The following is a 26,639-nucleotide window of genomic DNA, read 5'->3' as shown; positions in this document are numbered from 1 at the left end:
GGTTGCAGGGATACTCCTTGGAATTGCGGCGCCATGACAAAGGGGTCCTTCTTGGCAGTGAACGCGCAAACTTGTGTCTTTAACGGGTTGAATTGAACCAAGTTCAATTCACCCCATTTGGAGACTCGCCCCAGAGAGTTCTCCACTTCAGACACAAGTTTTGATCGTCTCTCTTGCACCACACTCCGAGAGAGACTCTGATGGCCGATATATCGCGCATCCCCCGTGCTGTCATCCGCATAGCAATGCATGTCATTGATATACAGGATGAAAAGCGTGGGGGAGAGCACCGAACCTTGTGGAACGCCAGCGTTAATGGTCATGGTATCAGAGCAGTCACCGTCTACAACGACCGTGATGCTCCGCCCATCCAAAAAGCTAGCGATCCACTTGCAGAGACCCTCGGGGATTCCGTAAGATGGTAGCTTCGACAGAAGTGCCCTATGCCAGACCCTGTCGAAGGCCTTCGCGATATCAAGGCTCACAGCAAGAGCCTCGCCCTTGCTTTCCAAGGCTTCAGCCCACCTGTGAGTAAGGTATACAAGAAGATCGCCAGCTGAGCGACCGTGACGGAAGCCGTATTGTCGGTCACTGATCAGCTGGCGATCCTCCAGATACTTCAGGAGTTGTATATTAATTATTCGCTCCATCACCTTGGAAAGCAAGGAAGTTATCGCGATAGGCCTATAGCTCGATGGGTCCGACCGGTCACCCTTCTTGGGGATAGGGTGGACGTGGGCGGTCTTCCATGAAGACGGAACCCTATTAGCGCAATAAGAAAGACGATACAAACGCGTTAGCGCAGGCGTCAGCTCAGGGGCGCACCTTTTCAGAACCACTGCAGGGATGCCGTCTGGCCCACTCGACTTATGGACGTCCAGGAGTCGGAGCTCCCGCCTGACTGCACACTGTGTGAAGCAGATCTCCGGCAGGGAGCTATCACACCGGGGGATTTTCGGTGGTGTGACACCCCCGTCGTCCACAGTCGAGTTCGAGGCGAAGAGTTTGACCAGAAGGTCAGCCTTCTCTTTCGCACTATGGGCCAGACTGTCATCGGACTTGCGTAGTGGTGGGAGACTAGACCTGCAAAAATTTCCTTCTGCAGCTTTGGCGAGCGACCAAAAAGCACGGCTCCCAGAGGGATAGCTCTTCAGTCGCTCGCCAATTCTAGCAACGTGCTCCGATTTCGCCCTGGCAATAACCTTCTTGTAGGACCTGGAAGCGGCGTTATATTTCCGCCTTTCCTCTGAGATGTTAGGATCCCGACGTCTCCTGGCATCATTCCATGCCACGTATGCGGACCGCTTGAGGTGTGCAGCATCCCTGCTGGCATTGTTATACCAGGGTCTGCTGCGACCCCCAACGGGCACTTCAGAGGAGGGAACAAACAATTCCATCCCCTGGAGCACCACGTCTTTAAGACGGTCCGCACAGACGTCAGGATCAGCAGAGGAAAAGCAGAACCGCCCCCATGGGTAGGATGCGTAAAATTCACGCAATCCATCCCAATCTGCTGACATATACTGCCAAACTCTTCGATACCCGGTCGTCGTTCGACGACTAGGACGAGAGAGTGGTGTGGCAGCACGGATAAGGCAGTGATCAGACGATCCAAGCGGAGCGTCGACCACCACACTGTATCCGGCTGGATCGGTGGTCAGCAGAAGGTCCAACAGAGAAGGCTCGTGCCCCTCAATATCTGGGACACGGGTGGGCTGTGTCACCAGCTGGGAGAAGCCGTAGGCCAGGGCGAAATCGTAGGCAGCCCGACCCGGGAGGTCAGTGGTTCTGGACCCCAACCACTCTTGGTGGTGAGCGTTAAAGTCTCCAAGAACCACTACCTCCGCAGATGGGTACTGCTCAAGCACGCGGTTAGTCCCCTCTTGCACATGCTCTATCAGAGCTGAACCTGCATCACTGTTGTGGGACCTGTACAGGCACGCGTAGACTCGGGTACAACCCCCGTGATCTACGCGTAGCCACAAGAGGGACAGGTCCCGTTGTTCGAGGCCTCGTAGACGGCGACAACAGACATCAGCCCGGACGAATACACACACCCCGGCTTTACGCAGGAAGTTGTGCTCCAATACGTAGCCGGGGTATTCAAGGTACGAAGTATCATCCGGAGCAGATATCTGCGTCTCCGTCAGAAAAAGCAGGGCAGGCTGCGCCGTCTCAAGATGGTGGTGTACGGCGTCGAGGTTGCTATGTAGACCCCTTACATTGCTGAAATCCACATTAAATGTGGAATGGGGAATCGCCGACAAAACCCTTTTTCTTTTTCGAACTGTCATATATTTTTTTTGGAGAGTGGGATTAGGTGGGGTAGGAAGTTCGAGGCGAAATCATGACAACACCTGAATAAAGCGCGGAACATAGTACGTGCTCGACCACGGGTTGCGTGAGAGACTGACGCAGGGCATGGAAGGGCCCCCAGTCCACCCTGCGTGCGATCGCCGGGATCCACTCCGGTCTCCGACTCCGGCACGACGACCGCACGACAGGATTTTACACCGGTTGGCGGGACAGCTTCCCGGGGCGGAGTTGAGTAGTGACACCCGGGTTCAGGTCCCCAACTGACCGGCGGGCGGCGGCGAACACCGTTTCACTGGGTCTCCCTATACCCCCGCCAAACAATCACGTCCCGCGAGCTCGCACGCACATCTGCTCCGCATGTTCCAGGTATCATCAAGACTCACCCCGAACAAGGAAGAGGAAAGGGAAGGAATAAAACTGGCTCTCCAACCCACACGCCGGAACACAGCTAGGCTATTTGGCGGCGGACTCTAATTGGAGGGTGGTCGCCAGCCAGTCGGACAAGTCCTACCACCGATTATGTATTTGGCTCCCGTTTTGCACCACCCAGGGGTCACTTGTAGGGAATCGCGGGTTAAACCTACGGAAGCGGGAAGCAATCAACCCCCGAAACATACATAACAACGACCTAGTTTGTCCGTCTATGCCAATGACACTGCGAAGTAATACCGAATAACATAAAAAACCAACACAAACGCTTTAAATCGAATAATTTTCGAATCGTAACTGTAGTAATCTTTATTCTAAAACAAGTTCCCGCACTATCAAAGTTGCTTCAATATGGTTTTTCTTTATTATTTGAACCAAGATCGTGTGTGGTCCGACGAGTAGTATTTTATTCAGACTTACCTCAAGATTCCATTAATGACTTTAAAACGTTAAATTTATGGTCATTAATTAACTCATCATGGTTGCTCAATAATGCGTTTATGCGGGTCACCCTTTTTACAACCTTTTCATAAAATTCTCTTTCATATTTTAATTGAACATTTAACTAGAAAATATTGAGACTGTTTTTACTGGCTTATTCATCTACTTTATACTTAATTAGACGGTTAAATGACTTTGTACTTTTTATGATTGGTCATTGCGTAATATTTTTATGAATTATAGTAACGATCATTTCAGCTAGCACATCACTTCAGTTTCAAAATATAAAAATGACCAAAACTGAATATATTGAGCTCCAAAAATATTTAAATCGTTAATTGATCAATCCAGAATAATTCTGCCTCGACGATATTTTTTTGAGCGTATTTTTCATTATTATTCCTTAAAACTCAACAGCTTCAGTATTTTAGTCCTATAGTAATTGAATTACTACTGTAATTGTCGTGTTGAGGTTCATAATAATCTTTTCGACAAATATTTTAGTACACAAGAATTTACAATGAGAGCATGAATTCTTGGCTCGATCTCACAGGCGTGACGTGTTCGTAAATATCAAGGAGTTCAAAATAGTTCGGTTTTAACATATCAAAGTAGGTACCGGAGCTTAGAAAAACAGAATAAGGATATTGCTGGCATTGATTGAAAGCAAAATTTTCTCAAGTATTAAAACGTAATGGTTCCTTAAAATTTAAAGCGAAACAAACCATTTATGGATAATTTAAATTATTCGTAACGTCATTTTTCATGTACCGTCCATTATATTTGTTAGTACAATACATTCATAAATTTTTATTTTAATGAATATCTAAATTCAAAGAATGCTTTCAATTTGTAGTATTATTATTTTAAATCTACAAATTTTCTACTACCCAGCGGAAGCTGTTACTGTATTTAATTTTATATCATAATACTAAGCCATCATAACTACAATTAAAGAGCTTAGCTAGGTCTATCAAACAATATCAGCTGTAATACTGGCATGTTTCTAAGCAGATTAGTGTTTCCGTTCATTGACCCACAACGTGGGTGTTCTGTAGCTTGTAACTTATAAATGAGACAAAAGTTCAACGATGTGTATTCTAGGCTTTAATCTCAGACTTTGTACGAACTTTCCGCTTTATTTCAAAGCTATTGCTTCGGAAGAATTGTTAGAGACGTATCCTATAAAATTTCTCAATATTTATAGAAAAATTGCTATGAATTGTTTTATTTGCATTATCGTAGAGCTTCGAATGTGTGTACGTATACAAAACAATACCAAAACAATATGTCACAAGAAAATGTCTTGGAAACGTAATCAATTTAGTAAAAATATTCGGGCCAGATTTTTATTATGGCCGCTAACAAGAGGGGTGTAAGTGAAAACACGTACGGAAGCGGGGAAATCCATGCAATAACAATAATTCATATAGTTCGCGCGCCCCCCGCTAGATGGCGGGCGGCGGACACAAGTAATCCATTTGTTCTCAGGGCGAACTTTATGTAGTTCTCTTAAGAGCAACTGTTATATTGTTTTATGTTATTATTTATAAATATTGGCGGCACGTGCTATATTGAACGCTTGGGGGATTAAGGGCAAATGTTTCCTGGCGTTAATGTGTAACTTTTAGTGAGGTTAATCACCTCACCCTTAGGTACACAATTCTGAATTGTGCTTTACTGTAAATAAAAACGATAAATTTTTTTAGATAGAATTTTTTTTAAATATCATTGCAAAACGAACAACTTTTACTCCTCATTTACGGTTAAAACAATACCGTCTTACAAGCAAAAGATATCCCTGGAATGTGGAACGAGCAATTATCCACCCGCGCCCGAGGGGGGTGATATTCTAAAACTTTCCGACCCCGTGGAATTTTGCGGATGGAACGCTTTAATTGGAATCCCGCGAGGATATTTCGTAATTGCGCCCCGCGGCCCCGACTTCATGAATTTTGTACAACTTTCCCACGTATTTAAGTGTTTTAGTCTGTTATTATGACATTAAAATTTAAAGAGCATAATTGGGTTCATTGTTTACTGTCAAACTACAAAATATATTACATTGACGTAATGCCGATAGTTCGCTGCAATTGAACTCTAAGTTGGTTTAGACTTGTAAAATTATTTACTATTGATATTATAAGTATTTTAATTCTTTCTAATGTACCTATAGGTACTTGTCTCTGTGTTAATGTTGGAATTTAAATTATTTGCATGTAATGATTTCCGTGATAACCCTGATTATCTACAATACTTATGGTAGTTTTATTGACATTTTTTAAGCGTTTTTTTTTGTTTCAGTCATGAGTAATTTTAAATTTTCATAGGATGCTGCTTCGTAAGCTTGTTCATTGTGAAAGGCAGCATTAGTATAAATACGGACCATGAACGAATCATAATTTATTATCATTCAAATTGCTACATTACGCTGTATTATTCATATTTAGGGGCATACTTACCTCTTTATTATGTGCACAATGATTAATATGCACCTAAGAATTTCCTAATCATTGTTTACTTGTTTTGAGTAAGCGTTTGGAATTTCTCTTCTGTTCTGCAGTATCAACTGGAATACGCGCTTGAACTTTGATGAAAATAAATTATTTACCGTGGATCAAAAAAAATAACAACTAAGATTATATTTCCAATCTCATTTCAAAAAATGTGATTTAATTGTAGGATTGTAATATTTTTATGACATAAAAAATATTCTTAGACATACCTATGAATAGAATTTTCTTCAATCTACAATCAAAACTATTTTTAGGAATTAATATCGAGTTTATTATTTCCCTTAAGTATATTATTTCCGGCTTTTCGAATATGTTACAGTTTTGTTGGTCACGATCGGCCAAAGTTATTCGTCGAAATTTGAATATTGTTATAACTATTGTCTAATTTACTATAAAGAATTTTTGAAATTTACGTTTATTTTTACACAGAAATAGCCCTCTCAAATTGCCCTCAAAGATAAGCTGCTAAGAAGAGTTTATCAGAAAAAAACTTTACGTTAACATCACAAATAGGTATGCAATCTAAACGTCATTTAAACTCGAGTCTGCGTCGTTTCATGAAAGCAACGTTAAGAGTTGAATGGAAGAGTTCTTTCGATAGCATCGGGGTAACAAAGAAAGTTTTTATTGTGAAAGTTCCCGGCTCGCATTCGATCCGATTTCCAATTTAAGAAAAAGCTAGTAGTAAAACTCGGTACACGTTGTTATTTGATCGTGTTGTTTTCAAAGGTGCCTACTTAGATTTGCCATAAATTGAATCCTGGATACCGACATAAAAACAATTATAGAGCTAGATTAAATAATTTTGTATCTTATAGATAAAAAAAAAGGATATTTCAAAGGTCTCAAAACGCATTTGTACACACACAAAAATATTAAAGTCCTCAATCAAATTTGACCGCGAAGCCCGTTACCCGAACGTTTAATGCAATTATGTTCCGAAGTCGTCTCTCCAATAATAAAATATAGCCAATCTCTAGCGGACTCAATAACGTATCGCCAGACCGACTTTATGTTTTGAATTTAAATTGGTACATTTTTATAATAACGCTTTTGAAGCAAAGCCGCATCCGCCCTAACCCCTCGAGTATTTTTTTTTTACTTTTTATAATGTAATTTTCTTAAATCACCTACCATTCCTGCCTTCGTGGTACAAAGTACTTATTATCGCTACGGAATTATAGTCCTCATGAAAACAAAGAAAGATACTTATTTCTTATCTTAGGGCGTTTTTATTCAAGGTAAAACATAGGGTGAATGATACAGGATTTATCCGTTGGTGTCAGTTTTGAAAGAACGGTTTTAATATAATATCTAATTTTGGTTTGCGTTGAAGCGATTTCTTGTTAAAGCATTATTCAAATTGACTTATAATAAGTAAGTACTCGTAGATAGGTATAAGATTATGTAACATAAGTAATATCATAGTCGAAATCTGTGAGCGTATAGAAAAAGATCTGAAAGGAATTTCAACATTTATAACAAATGTTTGATAGTTAAAAAAGAATTTAATTAAATATGCGCGATCGAAATCAAATATGTTGATTGTAACGAATGTGTTGATTTGTAATTTACGACTACTACACTAATTAACGTATCAAGCCAACGTTGTATTTTGATTTAAAGATAAGCGGACTACCTACAAGCAAAACTTTATTTCTTGTGTTAAATGCGATAAATAAATTGACAAAATTCATATTAAGCTCATGATTTTATAAACTGAGTACTTAGAAGAATTAATACGATTTCTCAAGAAGTTTGAAGTCGTGAAGAAGTGAAGTAGAAGGTTTCTAATAGTCCGCCTAGCTATTCATCAGGGGATACAAGTACCTACTTACGCGACATCACCAACATTTAGGTATACTGCTGCAGCCGTCTCATCAATAGTGTTATCTTGTTCTTAGCTACAATCTTTCTTTGCTCGTTCAATGACTCCCAATTTTACGAGTGATAGGACATTTTAAAAGTGATTTGGTTAGTTTCGAACTTTTGATGACTATTTGTTCCAATAAGTACTTAACGCAAAGCAAGCAGTGAGTCAATTTGATTAATACAAAGCGTTACGTAATATAATAAATGAAAGGTATCGGAAATTTTCAAATCGATAGCCAAATATAGACATGGGTTGGTTAAACGCTTGAAGACTGATAGTAGTACTTGGTACTGATATGTACCTAGTTGTATATTGTGGACACTGATATCGACAGCTAAACGACTTGTGATAATAAATAAATGAATCAACGCATAGTGTAATAGTGCGTAAGCGCACGAACCGGGGTTCGTTTACCCCAAACATCTGTTCACATATTTCAGTCACACATACGAACACATACATTCTTAAGCACACCCTGTTGTTTTCTTAAATTTAGTATGAGTTAAAATATAATAGTGTGTTGTGTTGATAAAAAATAATAGTATACGATTGTAATGGCAACTTCATTATATATTTGTTCAAATTCCGTTTAATTTTTCTGATCTGATTTTTTATTTATTTAATAAATATATCACTTCAAACACATATTAGTATACCAATTGTTTTAAGGTAATTAAGCCAAAAAACTGCCGCAGATTTTTGACAATGTAGTGAACTTTAACTATATTCACAATAAGTAATAATTCTTTTCAAAAGTGCTAACAGGCGACTGTGCTTTGTGACGACTGAACGGTCTCTGATAGGCACGTATTTGTCCGCCATCTTTGTTCGCATACGCAACGCGCTGCTATTGGTCTGTATTCAAATATGGCTGCGAGAATGCTTTTAAAAGATTGGTCATATCTATAATCCCATGTCGCCCTTCAAAATTGATAACTGATAGATACATTTTTGCATAGTTCATGACTATCGTTTTAAACTTCATTTTAGAAAAAAATATTTAATGGAAATGGAATAAAAAATTAATCAACCTAGAATAAATTTCATTTAATTACTAATATGAGTGCGATTTATACAATTTTGTAAATTGATGTGACATTGAAGAGTCTTAATAGAGTAAACTTTATTTTTATTTATTTTATTGCCCTTGTAATCAGAGGAACATACGGCGGGTGAGTAGTTACCATCGCCCATGGACTTCAGCAATGCCAGGGGCCGCTATCTATCGTTAAGTACTCTCCACAAGACTCGTTTGAAATAGAACATGTTAGCGCTCGGGAGACGCCGTGGAGGAGAGCTCGTTCCAAAGCCGGATGGTACGTGGCAAAAAAGATATCTGGAAAGTCACTGCGGATGAACGCAGTGGCTCCAAATAGTATGGATTAAAGCTACTTCGGTGGCGGGCGGTGCTATGGTAAAAACGAGATGATGAAATTATCTCAAACAATTCCTCGGAGCACTAAACTAAGCTAAGGTAAACAAAGATAAAATTCAAACAGCCCGAAAAAAACTAAGAGAAAATTCGGAGCTGGACTCCTCGTTCGTAACAAAACAAAAAAAATATCATGAAGTGGCTAGCTAGACTTTTTTAGATTTAAAAAGCGCCGGCATTGAATTTTTAACGGCAGCGTGGCTCTGCGGCTACGTAGTGTATTTTCATCTGAGACGCGAAATTCACAAGATTTACGATCCGTTTGACGTTCGCAGATTCAGCACATCCAACCACAACCGTAACTGACAATCTTCTGTCTCGTAATTTTAATGAAATAAGATTTTTTCCACTCTTAAATTAAAAGCAAATTACGGAAAATCGCTTTAGAATCATTTTAATTTTAGTTTTATTTTTACGGAGCAACTGTGAAATTCAAATATTTAGAATATAAACAATGACATGCTTAAACACATAGCAAAAATGTAAGTAAGTGTTCCTGTAACCGTTCTACCAACAAGTAGTAGGTACTTATGAGTTTTTTTTATGTATTTAAGCATATAAGTAATGATGGTCTATTGTATATAATTTTACATTAAAAAAAAAGATTACACCGAGGTGATACCTTATTTTATTTGTACACTGGTTTGTTCAATTCTTTAATTTGAAACTGCAACATGATTGAATAAATAGTGATTAAAAAAACATATCTTTATGAGTAAAGTATTTAACAAAAGACAAAGACAAAAAGACAATTTCGATGTTTTAACAACACACATACATATATATTTAAGATACTTGAATCCTTTTAGTTTTGCTGTAGCTGGTTAAAGTCTTTCGAAGAGTTACTGAGCGAGCATTGTGCGTAATCCATCTACAAAACGTGCCATGTGCATCCAACTACGATCTGTTTTTGACTTTATTTTAAATGTAAGAGACAGCATCTTTCTTTTGACAGCATTGTGGAGTTACAACCTCTTCCTTTTGTGGTTTAATTCCGTTTGGAGTAAGCTGTTAGTTCTACCGAGATAACGTTTCCGGACGAGTTGGGAGCTACATTTGCGGTTTCTTAGACGGGCGTAGAATTGTACCTGTGCTTAAATATATTTAATGAAGTCTGGTGAAATTTTGCTTTGATTTTTCAAACTGACTTTTCAAACAATATGATTTTGTGCCTTTACTAAGTTGATCTCATTAATTAAATTAACACATCTAATTGGCACTAAAACATTGAATTGATTCTCATAAAAGTAATCTTAATTCATTACAAACACATGACTCTTTCTGATCTCTCGTATCACTTTCGGCTGGACCTTTATTAAGCCGGCCCGGGCTTAGTCCGAGTCCGGCCAGGGTAACGCCCTTACCCGGGCAATTTAATAATCCTCCCAAAACAATTGAGCAAACTCCCCGGGTAAGTAGATGAACCTCTACGTACTTAATGTCTGAGAGATCCTTTGCAGGCAAGATTGCTTTGGTTAATTGATGTGAAATTTTATGATGAAAATAATTTTGCCTAATTTGGAATTTTGTTTTAGTTTCTATTATTCAAATACGCACGTCAATAGGATATATTCAATTTGAATAAATTTATCTTCAGTTCGAAATTGATGTAAATCACAAAAAAATATCAACGTAACAAATGTTTTCACGTTGTTTTTAAGCAAAATTTCTCCAAACAAGCCATTCATATTCATGCCGCCTTTCACCCTTTGTCCCGTGTTACACAACCGTAGCTTTGTTACCCCTTTATTCTTTTGTTATGTTACGGTCTCAACAATATGAATAGTCTTTCAAACTTAACGGCAGTAAAATAATTAAGCTTAATTTGCATTTGAGTAGGTGTCTCGGTGACGTGTGAATACAACAATGATTTGAATATGCACGAATAGTGTTACTTTGTTCTGTTTCATGGAAATACAATTTCCATGATCCCTTATGTTAAATTCCATTTTAGAATGTAAGCTGGATATAATTTTTATGAAATCAGTATCAAAGCGAAACAAATATGGGCATCAAGTTATGGTTGAAGTAGTTATTTTCAAGTTCCACGCATATAATTATCATTCACACTGAATGTCTCAATCATTAAAATTAACATATTTAAATTAACGAGTCATCTATTAGCCGTGAATATAATTATACAAAAAGCCAAGGTGCCGGTGATGATGACGACGAAAAAAGAGCAAATCCACTTTACTTATCTCGGCTTTAACGAGAAGATAAAGGTCCCGCTGACTGGTGGTTCTGTAGGAAATGGCTGATTTACATACGAATGTTAATAACTTGGTATCAACCTTACTCTGGAACTGGTTATTACCACGGCCTGTATTTATGTAGACAGATTATACTGTGTAGCGTCGCTGGAAACGAAAGCCATTCGAGTAAATGCACCTTTTCATTTTGATCATGGATCACTATGCTTTAGTAGTTTTGTTTATGTGTGCTTACTCAAGATATTCTAGGTATTTTGATTGTTATTAAGTTAAGAGAAGCAAAATTATTGCATCATGTGTTTGTTTTTAGGGAGGTGGGACTTCAATATTATATCATAAGTGAGGCCGCGGTGTTCGAATTGTAACGTGGCGAATGTTAATATCAAGTGAGGGCGCTTTCTGACGATAGTAAATAGAAGAACAATAAACTTATCTGAGTTAGCTAAAATGGTTATAATTGGAAAATTTAAGTTTTAAACACTGCGTGACGCAAAATAAATTCGAAAAAGATACTGTTTTTTTTTTATTCAATATTATATACGTATAAACCTATTTTCTTAATTTAGTATGGTTCTATCTAAATTTGAAATAGATTAAGACCGCTCCGTGCTTTATTTGAATCGGGTATAAATGAATGCTGCTGCTGTTTGGCACGAAGTGTATTAAGCGAAACTTTGAAACTGAGAATGCTTTTTACGGATATTATTGCTTATTAACTGACCCGGTAGACTTCGTAGTGCCTCAATCGATAGGTAAAAGACCTAAACTTTTGTATAAAATAAACTTAAAACAAACAAAAGGAATCTGTTCGACGAGGGACACATCAAAAGAAAAACAAAATTGTTATTTTTATGTCATTCCGAGCATTTTCATGTTTATCTACCTTTTAAACCTTCTCTGAACTTCCACAAATAATTCAAGACCAAAATTAGCCAAATCGGTCCAGCCGTTCTCGAGTGTTAGCGAGACTAACAATCAGCAATTCATTTTTATTATTGTTTATTAGATGTAAAAAAATGTTGTATAATAGATTATTTAACAGAAAATATATTTTGAAGGTATTACATAATTTTAATGTTTCTATGATCTATATTTATAGATATATATAGTAAGTACAAGTCGGGTAGATGAGCTTAAATCCTACCTGGTATTAAATTATCAGAACTCATATATACCATGACGTGAATGTGGCTATCAACCTAGAAACATCAGGACGGAATTCTGGAAACCGAAACGCGAGCTTTGTAGCAAAATTCATATGAAACCTACCCATATGCCTTACAATATGTGTTTATTAAGCTATTGACGCGTTATATTTTTTTTAGTTCTTTAGGTGAATGAGTATTGGTTTAAAGAACACGCTGATGTCCGATACCTATATCACTAGTCCCTACAGATTAATGGATTTATTGCACTGAAAATTTGAAATCAATTAACGTTGATAAGCTCTGAGAATTCTACTTTCAGAAACGGTAGCGCAATGAAATAGTTGGCAACAATTCTCGATAAGATTGAAAAAACTCCGCCATATTCAATGAGCGTGAATCCAATGAGTTTACAAGTTCCCGTTTTTTACTGGTGGTAGGACCTCTTGTGAGTCCGCGCGGATAGGTACCATCACCTCGACTATTTCTGCCGTGAACTAATAATGTGTTTCGGTTTGAAGGGTGGGACAGCCGTTGTAACTATACTGAGACCTTAAAACTTATATCTCAAGGTCGGTGGCGCATTTACGTTGTAGATGTCTATGGGCTCCAGTAACCACTTAACACCAGGTGGGCTGTGAGCTCGTCCACCCATCTAAGCAATAAAAAAAAGGAATCAGTTATCAACTTTCCATGTTGATTGTAGGGTTCTCTTGATCAGATGAAACGACAAGGTCTCGTTAAGATAAATCGAATGAACTCGTACTCAACGGGATGATTAGTTTCCGTATTCAATTACTTTAACGTTCTCGTATTATAATACCAGCTTGAAGGTACATTGCTGTTTTACTAACAAAGGTTATCTTTTTTTTTAATCCATTGTAGGCGCTTTTTGTAAACGAACATACCTACATAAAATGATTAATAGTGTAAAATTCAGTTCAGCACATTTCATGACATACTTACAAGAGTAGAATTATAAAACGCGTTTTACAATATTATTATGATATCTACTTGATGTTTCGAGTTGGGCGGCGGCATTCACTTTGTGATGTCGTTAAGCTTAAAGCACTGAATACCGGGTGGCCCATTAGTAAGTCTATCCATCGATACGATTTCACCGGGCGTCCTTCCTGCCTTTGGAAGCTTAAATCTGAAAAAATCGTGCCAAAACCGAAGCGGCACAATAAATAGTACCTCTTAATTAAATTGTAGTTATGTTAAAACGATCCTACTTAATAATATTTACTTTTAAGTTTTATCGCTCCTTATCATGAATTTACATAAATTTACAATCAACACTTTTTTCAATTAAAAGGATTTTGAACGTTAAATACAACGTAATCGAGAAAAAAAATATTTAATTCTCTAAATAAAATAAATTTTAAAGACGCTAAAGTGTGTTTGTTACATTGTTTGCACTCATTGGACATATGCATGCATGAAAAATTAGATAGACATGATTTTGTGGGGTAAAAAGATGAACATGATTTTGAGCAAAGAATAAACTATTTTTACGATGGAAAATTACAAGATTGAAGTTGATGTTGAAAGTGCGGACACATCGTATATTATATAAATAAATCAAATGAAAATCATGCTGTTTATCTAATTAATTTCTATGTAGAAATTTCAAAAAAATTCAATTTTATTCAAATAAAATCGAAAAATACCAAAATAACCATGAAATACTAAAAATTACTTGTAAAATTATTCAAAAGAAATTCTTAAACTTAATTAAAGATACATTTTTATGAATGCCAAATGTATGAGGGTATTTGTCAACTCATCCAGATTTACAATTTATTTTAGATGGTGCGTCTTTAAAATTTAAATTAGGTACGTGAATTTTAGCTTGTAATATTCTTGTTGTGTAAATTGAATTGTACATACGTGTGAGGAGCCCGGTACTAAATGACAATAAGCCATTATTTACTTACCAACATAAAATAATGTCAATATATGACACATGTGGCCAAGTTGTCAGAATTCAAATGGTGGTGTATCATTCCTTATTGTTATTTTAGGTAGGCCTGGTGTAGATTGATAATGGTATGGTAATGTTAAAAAATATATCTTTTCAGAAATAATGAAAGCAGTTATAAGGATTTAACTCGATATTAACACTGATTAAATCATTTCAATTATTTAGATCACATGAAAGAAAAATAAAAAATACAAAAAGACGTTCAAACAAAGTCTTAAAACTGATCGTTTGTTTTCCAAGCTCATATCGTCAAGGACCACAAACTTCATGAATCCCAATGTCCCGGAAAAATGTAAGAAGGTGATTTATATTCGGGGGAGGTTCAGAATTCGTTCACAATACTTTTGCTTCATATGAACTGTATGGAACCAATAATAGAAAGTATTCAACCCTCGTCTGTTGGATCTTTTAAACTATAGTACCGTACATCGGTTAAATTTCAGCACACATAGTTTGTTTACTGAACCATGATATTATGTAGACTATGAATATGATCGATAGTAGATACATCATGAAATTAAAACAAAACATTTGATTGGATTTAAAAACGGATTCCTTGTAGTTTTTGGTTGTTGCTCTTTTGTACAATAATATTAATAATTCAATCACGGTGTACGGTTGCATCCTGCCAAATGCAAGTTCCGAATGTCAACTAAGGGAGGGTGGCGACCAAACAACGTCTATTGTGAGAGTGGGTTCCGCCCCAAAAACAAAAGGTTTTCTTTAAGGGACGCATTATTTTATACGAGACGACGGTTGAATAACAACGCGACGGCCTTTTCTTCGTAAAAATATCTTAATAAAGGCCGGAATTACCCGATTACATTCTGATCATGTCCTGAAACGTTTCCTCTTTTAAATGTTCGAATATATTGTTGCTGTTCGTTTTGATTTACGTTCGCTTAAGTTAGATTTACGGCTATTTAAAAGGATAAAGCAGAAAACTTTGATATGGCGATATCTATTGTGATTGATGAAATACGAGAAAATGTATAAATAAAATTTAATAATGCTCTAAAAGAAACAGTACAGAAAAAATAAAATTTGAACTCCCCACAAAACGAATTCCTTTTCTCACTGAGAATTTTATATTTCCTTCCATTTGTGCATTCACTTCAAACTTAATTAGACTTTATAGAGCGTTCCTTCCCAATTTCGTTTTACTCGTGTCTGACGCACGCTGAGTATTCGTTGGTAAGGATGAGGGAGGGGTGAGAAGTAGGGGGAGGGAGAACTTCGCCCGAAATAGCAAATAAATGAGACGAAAATGTAAATGTTGCGCTTCAAAGATGAAAAGCGCGCCGCTGGCTCGGTCTTGTTAAGCTCGTTGCGAATGTACCAGAATTAGGTACGGGCCAAAATAATTTTCAGCCCAGATGTAATAGCCGCCATATATTTGTACGGAATGCAAATGAAACAGCTTTTTGAATATCAAAACCGTTTTTATTTATTTGTGATGTTTGGTACTGAATTATTGCGTTAGGTTAGTTTTATTACCATTGGAATTTATTATATAACAAATAATATGATTTATACTTTGAGATTGCATTCATTACTTATTGTTCACTTTTCATTTTGCCTATTTATTTCTGATGCGTATTACAAAAGTCTATCAACTAGTATTGAATTCAGCTTAATTAGTTTTATCGTGTTATTTTAAAGTCTTTGGATTCGCTTGAACTACCCACTGCATTGCACTCACTGCCTACGTATTCCAATAAAGCGAACTCACAAGACATCTCAATTTAGCGAGTAATACTATATCGTTATATTGTTTTCCCAAATAAGTCGCTTTAATAAAAGCCGACATAAGTTTCGTACGACATATGTGTCGGTCGGATTATATTGAATCATTGCGACCCCTCGTCTTGTCTTATCTCCTCGGAATAACTTATGTGGTTTTTAGAGGTATATTTTATTTCATTATTTGAAAGCAGAGGTAAAACATAGCTCAACTGAAAAATACTGATCGGATTGCTTACTATATTGATTCATTTAAAAAATGTTTTTAAGTCAACTAATTTCTTCAACGTTGTGCTCAAGGAATAGAGTTTGGTACCTAAAATACATATATATGAAGCAAGCGAACGCTAATGTAGGCTTAAAAGTTTCATGAACCATCTACAGTGTTGTTTGGGTATGTTCATCTACATCTAATCTAGGGCCGAATATAACATGTAGGTATTACATATTATTTCAATCCTGATAAACAAACTAAAGTATAAAAAGGTCACAAAGTAACAATTTACATTTCAAATGTAGCGTTTAACATGCGCGTTTCTTACACTAAATAACTCGTAAAAGATAATTAGATTTATTAAAAATATTCATAATTAGTTTAGACAGGGATACTTATTTCGAGAAAATTAAAATATTGGTGAAGACAAAAAGATGTTTAAATTGTTATACTGGAAATGTTGAGCCAAGTTTATATGATTAAAAGTGCTGTGCGTGTTAGCGTGGCGTGACAAAAATCACTTCATCTAGGTAAATAAGGCAAATAAAACTAAATTTTCCAATAAATTATTATAGTTTCACACGAATCACGAATTTAGAAGCATATCATGAAGTCAAATGTTGATAAATAAGGTGTGAGATTATTACTAGTTTAAACGCTAATTAAGTAGCAGCTATGCCAGGGGTCAACCTAATACCAACATAAAATATTATAGTTAAAGAATCTTAGTGCTACTAAAATTAGTTTGCTGTTGTATTTATATGTATATAACGTCTTGACTGATTCACTGATTCATGAACTTAAAGCCAATCTACCTGGGCTCCAACTTACAATTGAGCCAATGTGAGCAAATTCTCTTAGATTTAGAATTGGAGAGTAGCTGGAACAGCCCTTAAGGCTACCAGCGATTATTTAGGGGGGAAAAACAAAATTAGAGACAGTGACAAAGGCTATATACCTGCCTTTTATCCCGAATATTATTGTCCTTGTAGGCAGACGAGCATACGGCCCACCTGATGGTGAGTGGTTACCGTCGCCCATGGACTTCAGCAATGCCAGGGGCAGAGCCAAGCCGCTGCCTAACTCATGCCTAATCTCATTCTCACTGGATACTACACTGATTGACATTTGATGAATTTTATTTAAGAAAGAATATTGGATTTAATTTCAAATAAGTTGTATTAAAATTCACAAGACTTCAAAATTCATGTTTTAAGGTTTTCAATACAAATTTTCACAAAGAAACACTTCATAATCAAAAAAGAAAACAAAACGACGATCGAATTATTAAGCTTATGATTTTTTTTACTGCTTAAACAAAACCAAGTCATATATATCCAATTACATAGTGTACTACATATCACATTAAAGTCGAGTGTGCCGGCACTCGCTATCTGAAAGTACATCATTGCATCCACGGAGTTACGACTGTGGAGCGAGTGCGATCACAGATACTGCACTTCTCAGAACTCGAGTGCACTGCGGGTGTTTTTTGCACTGCACCTAAGGTCATGTTAGTAGTCCTTGATATAAGTCTTCTCGTTTCGTGACGGCAATATAAAGAATTTTATTTACGATCGCACGTATTATGAATTTCTTCGTAATTGTACACAAAACGTTTTGCTATTTGCACATTTATGTTATTTGTACGCTTATTAAGGCGTAGTCTGAGTTTTAGTTCGATCTAGATTTTCGACGCATTGTCAATTGAGAACATTTAAGTCAACAAGGTAACGTCTTCAGTTTTTGTGTCTGTTCGAAAATCATTTATTAAAACTGAAGCTTAATAACGATAAAACATGAAAATATGAAAAATTCAGGTATGTAGATCCCGCGTATTGTTTTTCGGCATAACGGACGAATATTGAATATTTATGTCTGTTTGTTCATGAAAATGAATTAATCTGACGCGGAAAAACGAGGACAGATCCACTCCCGAATTCATCGAGGGCCCGTAAATATTTTATTGCTCTCCTCGAAAAAAAAAACACGTACAAATTACCGAAGGAAAATATCGCGAAGAGTTTTCAATCTTATACCTTAAGTGGAACAGACGATAAATATAAATTTAGCACTTGTGGGCATTTATTGCTGAGATTTCTAGCGCTTAAAGAGGGTTGTGCTACACACCCATTTTCCTTGAAAGCTAATGGAACTGGAATAGGGACTGATAGCGGCAATGTACAAGAAAATTCCTTTTACTAGATTGGTTTGGGGCTATGTTGTAAGGCAAATTAACATATATGTTTTTAACACTTACACTGCTATAAACTAATTCAAGTTATGAAGAAATGATGTTTAGCTACATTCATAATGATTTCGCTTAACATTTCTTTGTTTAAAATAAATCCTCAGTTTTATTCGTTATGATAAGAGGAAAAAACATTTTAACGGTTCCGTCTTTGATAAATCTCAATTTATTTGTAATGTACACCAGCTTAGCGTGGGAAGATGTTTGGTAACTGAGTAAATACTATAAACTTTGTCGTTTTGATATGGCCGCGTTGACTAATAATAATTAACTTCTAATACATATGAAATTTTATTTGAATAAACTTAAGTGAAAGTGTTTAAAAGGGTTCTTTTAAGAGATAAGTTATGGTGTCACATATTTTATTACTACAGTAATTGAAACAGAATATTTAATTAATTGAATAACAATAGCTCTCGAAGAAAATTCAACATTTATATTTATCAATCTGATGCGTTATTAACAATAATGAACTTACGTTATCAAACACTAGAATAATCAAATGAATACGAAAAAACTTACAATAATCAATAATAATTCATGTCTAAGTCTATGTGTATATACATTTTCAAATTTTGTAATATTGTCACTACGTGCTCTTATGTATGTATAATTGAACAAAGCGTCTAGTCTCGTGTGTGATTTATATGCATACAAATCTTTTCTTCGGCGACTTAATTTTTCACGGTACTTCGCCTTGGTTTGAATGAAACACAACGGAAGTTTCCGCCTTCAATAATTACGCTACATTGTAATGAAACAAAGAAAATATTGTTTAAATGTATTTTATGTACGATAAGACCTTTCAAGTTGCACGCTACATAGGGTTCCGTTTGTTCACATAAAGAATTACTGTATGAGTTTTTATGGGCGGATTCATTTAGTATGCATCATACCTGAAACATATACATATAGAAAAACGACTTTTTTTTTTATTGCTTAGATGGGTGGACGAGCTCACAGCCCACCTGGTGTTAAGTGGTTACTGGAGCCCATAGACATCCACAACGTAAATGCGCCACCCACCTTGAGATACAAGTTCTAAGGTCTCAAGTGTAGTTACAACGGCTGACCCACCCTTCAAACCGAAACGCATTACTGTTTCACGGCAGAAATAGGGCAGGGTGATGATACCCACCCGCGTGGACTCACAAGAGGTTCTACCACCAGTAATTATGCAAATTATACTATTCACTTGGCACTATTAAATTTTCTGACAGTCAACAACGTGAGTTGATATTTACAAGCACAATTTTTACACATTGCTACTAAATTTATGTAGCTTAGGATTATATTTTGATGGATTTTTTTTTTTTTTTTTTGTCAGGAGGAAATCGCCGGACTTCCGCCCTTCACTGGGGATGGAGGGCGGGGCATGTCGGAGTCGAACCGACTAAAACCTCCTGTCTCTCAACAACCAACGTCCAAACCTCGCATGAGACAAAACTCATGAAAAGGCAAAGGGGGGAAAGTGAAGCGTTTAGTGCGGAGCACATCTCTCTCATCACCCTCCCCCTCGGGACGCCGGACTGGCGGTCGTCGGCGCCACGACCACCAGCCCTCTCGGTCGGCAGGCTATCCGAAGCCCGCCTAGATGGCGCCGGTTAGAATGGTCTATCCTACGGAATACCCCGCTGGGTCAGAACCAGCGTGGGTTGAGGATAGCCGGCCTTCCATCACCCGGATGCTCATGCATAAAACGCGTGCAGAGCAGCTTGCACGTCGTCTTCTTAGGCCCCCTTCGCCGGTCCCCAGGCCGACATGTGAGGGGACCCGAAACACTTAGAGGGCCAGGGCTTGGGCGATATCCGCCTCCCTGGCCCCCGCTCGACGGCGGCGGGCCTGTGCGTCATATTTTGATGGATACCACATTTTGAAATTATTCGTTTTTCTACGCTTAAAAATAGTACGATAGAGAATATTAACATTAGAGAAATTCACATTAGTATCGTATTTACTTAAATGATGAGGATTGTATTCTAAAAGCACGGTTATTTTTCATCGAAAATAATAGACATATTTACGATCTGGTGTTAATCGGTTCGTGGAGAAAAAGAACCTTCTAATAGACTAACAATAGCTTCAGTAATAACGGGACCCCTCGTACGCCCTTCAGGCCAACCACCGGCATTCGATGACGATGACAAGGCTGAGCTGCTGGCCGATGCACTGCAAGAGCAGTGCACCACCAGCACTCAACACGCGGACCCCGAACACACCGAGTTAGTCGACAGGGAGGTCGAGCGCAGAGCTTCCCTGCCGCCCTCGGACGCGTTACCCCCCATTACCACTGACGAAGTTAGAGACGCGATCCACAACCTCCAACCTAGGAAGGCACCCGGCTCCGACGGCATCCGCAACCGCGCGCTAAAACTCTTGCCAGTCCAACTGATAGCAATGTTGGCTACAATTTTAAATGCCGCTATGACGCACTGCATCTTTCCCGCGGTGTGGAAAGAAGCGGACGTTATCGGTATACATAAGCCGGGCAAACCGACAAACGAAACTTCTAGTTACCGTCCGATTAGTCTCCTCCCGACGATAGGAAAAATTTACGAACGGCTCCTTAGGAAACGCCTCTGGGATTTTGTTACCGCGAACAAAATTCTCATAGACGAACAGTTCGGATTCCGCTCTAAACACTCGTGCGTACAACAAGTGCACCGCCTCACGGAGCACATCCTGATAGGACTAAATAGGCGTAAACAAATCCCGACCGGCGCCCTCTTCTTCGACATCGCGAAGGCGTTCGACAAAGTCTGGCACAACGGTTTAATTTACAAACTGTACAACATGGGAGTGCCAGACAGACTCGTGCTCATCATACGAGACTTCTTGTCGAACCGTTCGTTTCGATATCGAGTAGAGGGAACTCGTTCTCGTCCCCGTCAACTGACTGCCGGAGTCCCGCAAGGCTCCGCGCTCTCCCCGTTATTATTTAGTTTGTATATCAATGATATACCCCGGTCTCCGGAGACCCATCTAGCGCTCTTCGCCGATGACACGGCTATCTACTACTCGTGTAGGAAGATGTCGCTGCTTCATCGGCGACTCCAGATCGCAGTAGCCACCATGGGACAGTGGTTCCGGAAGTGGCGCATCGACATCAACCCCACGAAAAGCACAGCGGTGCTCTTCAAAAGGGGTCGCCCTCCGAATACCACTTCGAGCATCCCACTCCCTAATAGGCGCGCAAACACCTCCGCCGTTAGCCCCGTCACTCTCTTTGGCCAGCCCATACCGTGGGCCTCGCAGGTCAAATACCTAGGCGTCACCCTCGACAGAGGGATGACATTCCGTCCCCATATTAAAACGGTACGCGACCGTGCCGCCTTCATATTAGGACGTCTCTACCCTATGCTTTGCAAGCGAAGCAAACTGTCCCTCCGTAATAAGGTAACTCTCTACAAAACTTGCATACGCCCTGTTATGACGTATGCAAGCGTAGTGTTCGCTCACGCAGCCCGCACCAACTTGAAGCCCCTTCAGGTTATTCAATCCCGATTCTGCAGGATAGCCGTCGGAGCACCATGGTTCCTGAGGAACGTGGATCTCCACGATGACCTGGAGCTTGACTCTGTCAGTAAGTATCTACAGTCGGCATCGCTGCGCCATTTTGAGAAGGCGGCACGACATGAGAACCCTCTCATCGTAGCCGCTGGAAATTACATACCCGACCCAGTAGACCGAATGGTAAACCGTCGACGTCGCCCAAAGCACGTCATTACGGATCCTCCTGATCCATTAACGGTGCTCTTAGGCACCACAAGCACCGGTCACCGTCCTCGTCGAACCCGTCGCTTGCGACGAAGGGCTCGACGAGCGAACTAACCCATAGACACAGCCCACTGAGTTTCTCGCCGGATCTTCTCAGTGGGTCGCGTTTCCGATCCGGTGGTAGATTCTGCGAAGCACTGCTCTTGCTAGGGTCAGTGTTAAAAAAAAAAAAAAAAAAAAAAAAAAAAAACGGGACGTACATTTTCTAACCAAATAATCTTTCTTAAGTTCTTTCTTTATTATTCTCTAATCTTTCTTAGTTTATGATTATACAGATAATAACTGAGAAATACTGATTATGACCAACTATGGCTTGAACCACTGTATAGTTGGGGATACCTTCCAGGCGTACCATACCTGTTTAGCCATCAAACTTTATTTAAATATTCAAAATAAATGTGAAATTAATTACGCGTATCTCAAATATTACGGCAGAACTCTAAACTATATATATATATAAATGTTCAACGCCTTCTCTACGTGCTCTCGTCCTATTAAGATCCACAAAGAGTGTATTGTAATATTTAAAATTTTTATTGCGTAGTAAAATTCTATAAATGCATTTATATTAATTTACTGTGGTAATTTGTGCAACAAAGTTGGTAGGCTGTGCTTTTAATGCAAAGTATGATTCCGTTTTTGGAATCCATTTAAATGTTTATTTCAAGACTCGTCCTTTATCAGGACAAAAGCGATCCACATAAAATTTTACATCTTTTTGTTCTTTAATTCTATGAAACTCAACACAGATGTTCCCTTGGAAAATTGAAGGATGCGGCATGGCTGTGCTCGCGGTATTCCTGTGACAGTGACCACTTACCATCAGATGAGCAGTATGCTCGTCTTTCTACACGGCCATAATAATGTAAAAATTATGTTTAAAATCGTATTTTACTTTAAATATGCTTATCATTATGAATACGTCCCTAAATGTCCGATTGTTGGAGTGAAACGAAGTGTTCTTATAATATACATAGGTATATAAATGTTAAGACTTTTAAATCCTCCAAACAGAAACAGGTCTCTTAATGCATTTTATAAAGGTTTTTTGTTTGTTACAGGCTTTTGGGTAAGGATCGAGCGCGGCTATTCACGCGGTCGACCTTACTAACAGGTGAGGCGGCCACGCCACACAGAACATGATACTAAGGTTTGAATATAAACTTTATTTTCTATGCAACAAGATCGTATTTATTTCGCCCCGCTTCGTCACAGCACCACAATTAACGCTAAGCTTTCATTACTGACTGGTGCGCTGTTTTATGAAAATTACGTTTCATTTTCGTCGAGGGGAAATTGTTTTTGTAATTAAAGTTTTTTTTTTTGTACGTATTTAAAGTTTTTATTCTAAATTTTATAACGTCTTTTATAATTAAATTTCTTTTATAATATAATTTAACGTACGATTGCATGAAACATTACCTACATATACGGAACATGTACTAGGTTAATTGCAAATTTCTTATGCATATTCATTTCATACTTTTATTCCCTTTATAACAATGATGTCTTGGATCGATTTTGTTTACCGCAAGTCTTGTTTCGCGAAACTTTTCATCTGTTCGAAATTATCTTTGAAAATAAACACAAAAACGAAACTATATTATTTTTACTAACATTACATAAATTACTTTATATTTTAGCAAAAAAATCCCTTTGTACCTACAAATAAACGTTCACATTCAATACATTGTACCTACATACAAAGTAGGTACAATTGCAATGTCACTGCACCCGCCCACCAAAGAATTTGCATCTTTATTACTTGTACTTTTGAATCCATTTAAACAACTACACAGGTACATGTCGGTAAACATCGTTTTATCGAGGATCATATAAGTACGTGAAACCAGTTTTTATTCTTGTGATATTTATATTAAGGCTTTTACAATGGAATTGTGTATCCTAATGACGGGTAGCTTGTTGAATATTTTATATTGTTGAATATTTTTAAAGCTACAGTGTGCGACGTTTTTGTACTATAAGCTTAAATAATGTATTCGTGTTTAATTATTTTCGTAGTAATAAAAGTCTTATCGCAAATATCTGAGGAAACATAAGAATATCTCAATCCGCACTTTGTAAAGTCGTTCTATAAAATGTATTCAAATAAACTCTGGCATTCATATTAAACAATTTGCTTCGTCTACCTGCACGAATGATAATCCTCTGAGCAGCCGCCCTGTCATCTTAATTCAATTCCGTAATTTATTTTTCTGCAAATTATTAAGAAGCAAAAAATTCAGTCACAACATTGTAGCGATTGTGTTATTCACGGCAACATTTTAATCGGGTGGTATTAAAAATGGCCGATTATATCCATGTCATTTATCTCTTTCAGTACGATGGAATTTGAGCGGGAGAAAAAATCTTAAAACGCACGTGAGAAAGCATGAAAATCAACGTTAGATATACGTGTCATGAGCCTTGTTCACTTTTTGTTTGGCGAAAATAATTCACTTGATAATGGTTACGCTCTTGAAATTAGGACAACTTAAAAAATAGTTTCGAAGATTTTTCGATTTCTTTTTGATTTTCACACGAGTAAAAATAAAACACAATTTCCGTTCGTGTTCAATAACTGTGACGCGCTTTTTTATTATTTTCCCGATAACTTTTCATTTAGGCCGCAAGTACGAATCGTTTGAGGTTACACCGGCCTATAAATTTACATTGGTATTGGTAACAGTAAATATTTCCTTGACAGTATTTGTTCAGAACATGAAGATCGTTCCACGCAAACGCAACGTAGAGCTCATAGACATTCTAATTCATCGATCGCGTATATCAGGCAGCCGATCTATTCCGGCTTGGTTACGATTACGAATCACAATATACGTATGTCCTTGAAGATAACATCGACCTGCGAAGGTGATTAGAATGTTAAATGCTATGGACCACCTAACGATTGCACGTTCCTCCTGTATCCCAATTCGAGCATCGGACTCGGAAAATTGATTTGCGTAGGCATGTTTCATTCACGCGCACACACAATATGTATTCATTCTACAAGCTTCATATCTTTGATCTGCAAATCCCTTTAGATGTTTGTTTTTTCCGTTTGCTAGAAATGTGATGACATAATCTACACGTTTAGATTATATTATTTGGTACGAAAGCGAATATGCGAATACGACTTTTTTCTGCCTCATGTTGAAAGTCAGTATAGAAAAGAAATATACTAATAATATTTGAGTTTTAATTTATTAGAAGTCTGTCTGGATGTTTATATTTCCGCTTGATAGGAATACGGTGACTTAACCAATAGCTTGCATTTTTATTTATTTTTTATTTACTTATTTGTGTGGACAAACTCATAGCCTTCCTGGTGTAAGTTATTACCGGAGCGCATAAACATTTACACCGTAAATGCCCCCAACCTCTTTCCTAAGATCTCAGTTTTTACATTATAAGAGCTGTCCGGCTCTTCAAATCGAAACACAGTACAGTTTCACGGCAGAAATGAGGAAGATGATGGTGGTGCTTCACAAGACGTCTTGCCACCAGCAAAGATTTATTATTTCCTGTCTAGTATTATATTATTTGCTATAAAAATTAACAAAGTATGATTTTGTTTCTACATAAGATTAAAATTCAGTACAGAAAATAACATTAGTTAGAAATGTAATTGAACATAAATAGGTATATGAACCTAAAGCATGGTTGTTTTGACATCTGAGAAACGCCGGAGATTTGTAGATAAATCGTACTTAGAATTGCAAATGAATCGGCCGTTTGCTTTCGTGTCGTAAACCCAGGGATATGATCCAGTCAGTTTTCGCGCCATTAACCTCTCGGACCTCCTACACCCTCGCTGTCTTGTTATTGTAACTATAATCTTATGCTAAATAAACGAAAGCTGTTTACCTATAAACGCGTTTTGTGATTGTAAGTATTTTTAAATACAAGGCGACGCTTTTCAAAACACTATTTATTTAATAACTAATAAATTTATACGTAATGTCGTGACTGTGATGTTGAACTAATTTATATCCGTTATGGTGACAAATTTATTTGAAACAAAAACAAACTCGGGCAAGCTCTAACCATTCAACCGTGGGAGAAACATTCCGATAACACATACTTGTGAGTGCGATAACGCAACTTGACAACTTGTAATAAGCGTCTAAACTAGTCCTGTCAGTGCGGCCATTGAATCGAAGCTGCAGCTAATATAAAATGAGCTTTAAAATTACATTACACACATATATTTAGTCAAAATAGGGGATGTAGCGCGGAGGGAAGAGAAGGTCTAATTAAATTGGAAAAGCACACACCCGTTTGTCCAAGCGGCGAGCTATG

General features: G+C 37.7%; 1 protein-coding gene across 2 annotated transcripts in view; it reads left to right on the top strand.

The window, feature by feature from the left end:
- The window catches only part of Abd-b (abdominal B), a 107,287-nt gene that overhangs the window by 68,535 nt on the left and 12,113 nt on the right, over positions 1–26,639 (top strand). For both annotated transcript variants that reach the window (XM_062668872.1, XM_012694105.4), the window contains one exon: positions 23,399–23,487. In XM_062668872.1, coding sequence (XP_062524856.1) covers positions 23,477–23,487 — 11 coding nt within the window. In that variant the 5' untranslated portion in view covers positions 23,399–23,476. The remainder of the gene's footprint in view (positions 1–23,398; positions 23,488–26,639) is intronic.

The sequence above is a fragment of the Bombyx mori genome, chromosome 6 (genome assembly GCF_030269925.1).
Source record: "Bombyx mori chromosome 6, ASM3026992v2".
Lineage (NCBI taxonomy): Eukaryota > Metazoa > Arthropoda > Insecta > Lepidoptera > Bombycidae > Bombyx > Bombyx mori.
This window is presented reverse-complemented; position numbering and strand designations above follow the sequence as displayed.